This window comes from Contarinia nasturtii, unplaced genomic scaffold, assembly GCF_009176525.2.
Source record: "Contarinia nasturtii isolate CC-2019 unplaced genomic scaffold, AAFC_CNas_1.1 Cnas_scaffold_3941, whole genome shotgun sequence".
Taxonomy (NCBI): domain Eukaryota; kingdom Metazoa; phylum Arthropoda; class Insecta; order Diptera; family Cecidomyiidae; genus Contarinia; species Contarinia nasturtii.
The window spans coordinates 1-7434 of record NW_022201237.1 but is presented as its reverse complement, the minus strand read 5'-3'; the positions used below and the strand labels follow the sequence as shown (position 1 = coordinate 7434).

Sequence of the window (7434 nt, the reverse complement as noted above, 5' to 3'; positions counted from 1 at the left end):
AGAATGAGATGTCAGATAAAAATATGTGGGCAATGAAGTTTAGTAAATTACCTGAATCGCAGAAATGAGAGACTGCTTGTATTTTTTGGTATTCAATCCGGTTGGGTGTTCCTTTGTGTACAAAAAACAGTTCAATTGTGACAAATTCATACGCAAGCCACCACCGAACAACTCAACTTCAATGTGGCTCTCTCCCTTGAAATTCACAAATTTTGCTGGCCAATGTGGAAACTTTCCCATTTTGACCCAAAGAACGAAAGAAAAATCGTTCGTTGTGCTCTAAAAAATACGAACACACATTTTATTAACAACATAAACAATCATTTTGATGCTCAAAAGTTAATTCTCTTACCTCTTCCTTTATATTCGCCTGCATGATTTGTCTTTGAAAAACACTTTATTTCTTAAAATATTATGTGCACAACGCTACAGTTTTGGTTTAACAGTTCATTTTGACAGGTTCAACTTCACACTGTATCCATCAACTATATCAACTTCACACTGTTTCAACACAAACTGCCAAGAGATGGCGCCAATTGTTGGCAAAAACCAACTCTGTGTGTTTTTCATGATTTTTATAAAATAAAATAATGTTATTCTTTAATAATTTTCGATTTATTCGGTTATCTGAAATATTATTTTGTACATAAAACCAGTGTACGATTCGGGCATATGTTATGTGCATGATATATATATTCATTTGGCTGTTTTCATAGGAATAGTATGAGAATAGTAGAGGACTATTCCTGGAATAGTGAGAATAGTATGAATTTTTTTTCTGGAATAGTATGAATGAATTTATTTTGTCTTTATTTAAACTCCTCCTTGATGTGAGCACCCGTGTGTTTATTATATAAACAAATAACACAAGCATATTCAAGAATAGATCTTACATTGGTTCATTCTTATTTTCTAATTTTCTTAATTTTTATTTTCGGTAGCTTTCCTTGATAAACCAAATCATTGATGGTTTCAATAATACGGTTTTCGTCTTCCACGCGCATAAATGGTAAATTATTCAAAATGTGTGTGAGACTCCCCTTTCCAGCTTTGAATTCTCTGATCAAATCTTCCTCTTCTTTTTTTGAACCCTGATACATTTTTTTGGCTTGTTCAATGTCATTGTTCTGCACTGGTTTCATGTAAATTTCCCAGCCAGCAGCGATAGTCTTTCTAGTAAAGAGGACATCTCGACCTTCATCGTACAGTTTTTTTTTTTCTGGCTGTGACAAAATAGTGTATGCATTGTGTATTATATTAAATTTTTCTCCAGCTTCAATTTTCATTGCATCCTCTACACGATCCGGATGGTATTTCTTAGCCATATTGAAAAAGGCTCTTTTCACTGTAAATACATTTTTTTCATTGCTTACAATCGTACAACAAATAAAAATTTCTAGTAAAAACCTACCATCTTGAATTTGAGCATCTCTATCGATTTGCAAAATTTCGTATAAGTCTCTTGTTCCAAAGTGCTTCAATGCAGTCATTGTTATACTTTAAACAATTTCCTTTAGTGATTAATATTAAACCCAAGATTCAGAAAATGTTCTACAATTATAAATGAGCTATGAAAACAATGAAAATTGATGACAGCTATCCGAAACTATGTGTCAAATGTATGCGTTGATGTAAGTTCAGTATGATGCGTTTGGTTAGCATGCGTTCACATATCTCTATGCTTTTGACGATTCAAACACTTCATTATCAATAATGTTTTATTTTTTTTTATTTTTTTTTGGCAATAAATTTTATATGAAAATCGGATATGAAGGTTTGAACGAGAATTTAGATCATTGTGCATTGCGGGTGGCCCCAAAATCATCATTAAAAACCCGAAAATCGTCGTCAATAGAGCGTATGCAGACAACGATTAATATCAATGACTGTAAAGATCCTAAATCGATGGTTTTATTGTGGTTTTTACATGGTTATTCATTGTTTTGTTGTTCATTCAAACAAAGATATATCAGCGGGAATTTCCAAAACAAATTCAAGCTCTCGCATCGCTTTTGTGTATCCTTTTTTCTCTAATAGTGGAATGGCTTTCGTGACATCAAATCGATTTAAGGCATTTGCTCGAACAGGATTTCTGAAAAAAAGACAATGAAATAAACAATCATTTGATGCAATAAAAAATTGATACTATTATATTCTTACATTTGGCCTGTACCGAAGAATTCAACGAATATAGTTTGGCTGAGTATATCGATGATACGGGCTGGCCACATTGAATATCCTGGTATGGCACATAATACAACTTCATTGAGTATGTAATCATTGGATGGAGATTCATTTTCAATTTTTTCGGTTAGACATAATTTTTTGGTCTTTGTTTCCCGTTTTCGTTTGCCGGTTTCATTGTGTATGATATTTCCTTTGACTTGGTCGTCTTTATTCTGACTTCTCAATCGGCGCTGTGATTGTTGAAGCTGTGTTCTAATAGCGGTTTCATCATATCTGAGTTGAGCTGAAAAATTCATCGCAGTATTACCGTTATCGTTAATCAGTGATTCATCTGATATTTCATTCAACACGCCAATTCCTTTGGATTTGGCACTGTTTTCGTCATTGTTCTTCTGAATTCGACGTCGCACCGACACAGACGGTTTTCTAACCTCAGTTTCATTGGATTTGGCACGGTTGTCCTCTTTGTTTTCATGATTAGCCGGCTGAATTGGACGACGCAATCGCTTTGGCTGCTTTCTTATGACAGATTCACTGGAACTAGCGCTAACGCCATTTTCTTTAACTTGGTGAGCTTTATTCCGACTTCGCAATCGGCGCGGTGACGGTTGAAGCGGTGTTGTTACAGAGGATTCATCATTGTTCCGTTTTTCACTGTTTTTCTGATTTTTTGATTGCATGCGGCTTCGAGATCTCTGTGGCTTGTTTCTAACAGCAGTTGTTTTCAGCTTATCACTGTTATCATTGTCAACGTCTTTCTCATTTCCTTTTCTGCGCACAGGTCGAGGAATTTCATTCTGTACGATATTTTCTTCAAATGCTTGCATTGCACTGTTATCGTTTTTAGCCTTTTGACTTCGACCTTTTCCTTTTGGCATTTTGCTGTTGAAAATTGAGAACAAACACAAATTAGGTTGTGGCTTTGAATTTTTCATTACTTGGCACATTTAAAAATTTTACTTTTGTGAGTGAACACAATATTTCTGAATACGAAGAACACACATAATATATCACTGTATAAGAACCAAATTACTGTTTTTCATATGGCAAATTATGTACATAAATATTCAATTTACTTGACTTACCTAAATATTCAGATTCAGGAATAATTTCAAATGAAAAATGTTGAGATATTGAAGATCGAATGTTGATATGCCACAAATGTGTTCACTTTTGTTTTAGATTTGACATTTAAATAAATTGGTCTCTATGCGTACAATCCATACAATGAGGTTGAACGCACAGTAACGCATGGAATTGACAGAATGACATCCCGCCAATATTTGTTCACTTTGTTTTTTGAGATATAAAAAGCCGGTCATAGCAATATAATTTATACGGATCTATTTATTAATTTATTACCTTAGCATAAGTTAAATATTCAAATATTTCATCAATGGAAACACGATCTCAGGTGAATAAAACGATGAATATTTATTTTGAACAATGACACGGCAAATAATAATAAACATAAAATTCTTCATTCCAGAGAAAAAAAACGAACGTTGTTAATATTCTTCCAGAGAGTTCAAGCAATGTTATCACATCGAAGCGAAAAAGAAAACCCAATGAAAATAATCTGATTGAGAACAATCCGCCTGAAATAGTATCAGATGCAATAATCAATGATCATAATAATGGAACTGATGCAATGAATAAGGTAAATTTGTGGGAAAAAATTATTTTGAATATTAAAGTAAAACGAGTTTTCTATTACGTCACAGAATAAAAAGAGGGAAGTTTGTGATACTCAACCAAAGAGTTCAGAGAAAGCCACCAAAACGAAGCGACGTAAGCCTAATGAAAATAATTTGATCACTGAAAATTCTAAAACAAATCGACACAATGACTCAGAGCCTAGGTCCAATACCAGCTCAGAGCCTCAAAAGGTATTTTTATATATATGGAATAATTTCTTTTAATAATTTCGTGAAATATTTCATTGAACAGTGTACTAAAAGAGGAGGAATGCGACGTAATTTCAAGAGAATCATCTACGATACTTCTTCAGATAGCGATGGGAACGAAGGAAATCTTGCTGCTCCCAAAAAGGTAATTCATCAATTTATAAGGAGGTTGTTCAAATTGATTTTCATATTTAATTTTTGTTTCAGTCCAAAAAGAAATTAAAACGTACGATTTGCCTCAATGACATCCCAGCTGCAAAGCCGATAAAAAAACTACTGAGCTCGTTCGAAAAGGTGAATTTGAAAGCAATCGACAATGAATTATGCAAAAATCACTTTCAATGCAAATATGTACTCATTTTTCTTATTTCAAATATCGAAGCAGGCAAGCTGTTCCACAGAAAATAATGACACATCCGAAATCGAATTAGATGACAATAAAAATAACCCAAACACCGAATTGGATGCCAATGAAAATTTTACGAAAAATGTTGGGAAGAATCCTGGAATTAATTTATCAATAAATCAAACTGCATCTGATTTGTCCTTTGAAAAAGACAATTCGGAAGGAGACAACAACGATGCCGTTTCATCGAAAAAAAAACTGCAAACTGAGCGGAAGCAAAGGCAAAATTTCGAATGGGTCGAAGAAAGGAGAAGCAACGATTTCGATGAAGCAGTTGATTGGCTACAGGAGCAGGGCTTCAAATGGACCGATGGAAGGATAACAAAAGAAGGGCAAAGTTTTGTTTTTCGATGTGGTGCTATACCCAGAAGCCATAAAACATGGTGTAACCGCCGATATACAGTACTTTTGCCCGCTAATAGCAATGAAGTGATAACAAAGACAAATGGGCTTGATCATAATTGTGATGAGATAATGAAAGACAAAAAACGTCCAGTCAGCGATACAATGATCGAGTTCATTCACGAATTGTATAAATGTGGAACAATGAAGCCAGCGGCTGTATTGAATCATATCAAAAAGGCACGAAAGGATCAGAATTTATTCCAGAATGATGCCGACCCAGACAGAAGACAATTAGAATACATCAAGTCGAAGTTTGTCAATAATCAAGTGAAACCAATAATCAAAGTAGGCGATTTGATCGAATGGTGTCAGCAACAATCTGCCTTTCCGAAGAATAAATCTGAAGCATTTGTTCTGGAATATGAGTCTTCCACAATTAATGATGCTACAATGAGCTTCCGTTTCACAATGAGCACACCAAAGTTACTTGCCATGCTATCGAAGAGACAAACAATATGTATAGATGCAACTTACAAGCTAAACTGGATGGGATTTCCCCTGATAATCATGGGCACTGTGGACAGATGCAAGCGATTTCATCCTTTGATTTATGCATGCAGTTCCCATGAAAGAACGGAAGATTACACTTTTGTGTTCCGCTCTGTCAGAGATGCGATCAAAAAGTATTTGAAAATCAATTTCATTCCAATGACTCTCATCGCAGATGGTGCCGACGCAATCCGCAATGGCTTTTATTCTGTGTTTCCCAATGCCAAACTTGATATAATGTGCTTCGCACATGTACTGCGAAACGTAAGAAAAAGACCTTTTGCTTCGAAAAATAGCAAACCACTTATTGTTGATGACATTAGAAAAATGCAGCTAGCTCAAAACCGAAAAACTTTTAACTCGATGGCGCAACTATTCTGTGGGAAATGGGCAGATTTGGAAGCTAATTTTATAGAGTACTTCGAAAAACAATGGCTTGGGTCTCATTCTAATTGGTTTGAAGGTGCGGCAGACTATACTCCTTCCACAAACAATGCCCTCGAAAGCCATAATGCCGTAATAAAACGGAAAATAACATTCCGTAAACGCCTTCCACTCAATGAATTTCTCATAGCAATGCAAACAATGACATCTGACATTTCAATACAGTTTGAAGAAAATAAAAGAGAGATTGCTGAGGAGCCTAAAATAACGAAAGATTTGTGGATGAAAGTGGCTACAATGCAAATGGAAAATTTCAAATCCTTCAAAGTGAAGGTGAATAACAATGAAAAAGTTGCGTATGTGCTGCCTTCTTCTAAATGTGATCCAATGAACGCCAATGAAAATTTTTTCAGAACTCTCAACAAACGTTCGTGGAAATCATTTGACGAATACATCAGCTTTGGTTTTCAACAATTTTGGACCGTAAACGTAACAATGAAAAATTGGATGATAGATTCTACTTGTAATTGTCCGATATTTTTGAAGCACTATATGTGCAAACATGTAGCAGCCATCGCAGTGAAGCACCAGCTGACCAATCTGCCTGACATAGGAAACCCTGTATTGCTGGCTAAAAAACGTAAGGGAGGTGCTCCCAGTAAATCTAGAAAAGCATTGGAATATCAAGCGTAAATGAATGAAGCACAATGAATCATCGTGACAATGACACAATGTACATATTACATAAGTGGATATTAATGACACTAAAAGAGATCTCGACTGAAATAAAATTTATTTACAAAATTAAAACTTATTGAGTTTTCATTGTATTATTTTTTGAAACGAATATGTTCGAATATGTACGATCCGTACACATTGAAAAGCCTTTACTGTGCCCATGTAAGATCTATTCTTGAATATGCTTGTCTTATTTGTTTATATAGTAAACACACGGGTGCTCACATCAAGGAGGAGTTTGACAAGGAGACAAAATAAATTCATTCATACTATTCCAGAAAAAAAATTCATACTATTCTCACTATTCCAGGAATAGTCCTCTACTATTCTCATACTATTCCTATGAAAACAGCCAAATGAATATATATATCATCACTTCATATTATTTATTATAATTTCGATACTTATAGTATTTTCTGAATAAAATTAAAACAATTCAAAAAGAGAAAATCGAATCTGACGCTAAGTTCTCGATACAAATAATTTTGAAAAAAAAAAGTTGGGTTTTTGTATTTGTTAGTCACAACGGTATACAGTTAAAAACGAAATTTGCTCAACAAATAATGAAGTTTGACACTCCGGCGAACTGCACCGAGTATACATGAAAACAAAATCATTAAGGTTAAAATTACGATTTTTGGTTTTCTAATGACGATTTTCAGTATTTGTAATGACGATATTCGGGATTTATAATGACGATTTTCGGGAATTGATAATTACGATAATGGGGGATTTAATGACGATTTTTGGGGAAAAAAATTACGATTTTCGGGGAATTAATGACGATTTTTGGGTAAAAAAATTACGATTTTCGGGGAATTAATGACGTTTTTCGGGTTTTTAATGACGATTTTGGGGCCACCCCCCAGCTTGGTCTATACAGCTTCAGTTAAGAAACTTGTCAGTATAAACCGCAAT

At 34.5% G+C, this 7434-nt stretch overlaps 1 protein-coding gene across 1 annotated transcript; it reads right to left on the bottom strand.

The window, feature by feature from the left end:
- Nucleotides 1-905: 905 nt before the first annotated feature.
- On the bottom strand, nt 906-1490 carry LOC116350240 (J domain-containing protein CG6693-like). Its single transcript, XM_031781981.1, has 2 exons — nt 1412-1490; nt 906-1345 (listed from the first exon to the last, which is right to left on the bottom strand). The coding sequence occupies exons 1-2, from the start codon at nt 1488-1490 to the stop codon at nt 906-908; spliced, it is 519 nt and encodes a 172-aa protein (XP_031637841.1).
- Between the last annotated feature and the right edge of the window lie 5944 nt (nt 1491-7434).

Coding starts and splice junctions, on each gene's coding strand:
- LOC116350240 (XM_031781981.1), bottom strand. CDS start 1,490: ATGACTGCATTGAAGCACTTTGGAACAAGAGACTTATACGAAATTTTG. Junction 1,346..1,411: donor AGATGCTCAAATTCAAGATG/GTAGGTTTTTAC, acceptor ATGTATTTACAG/TGAAAAGAGCCTTTTTCAAT.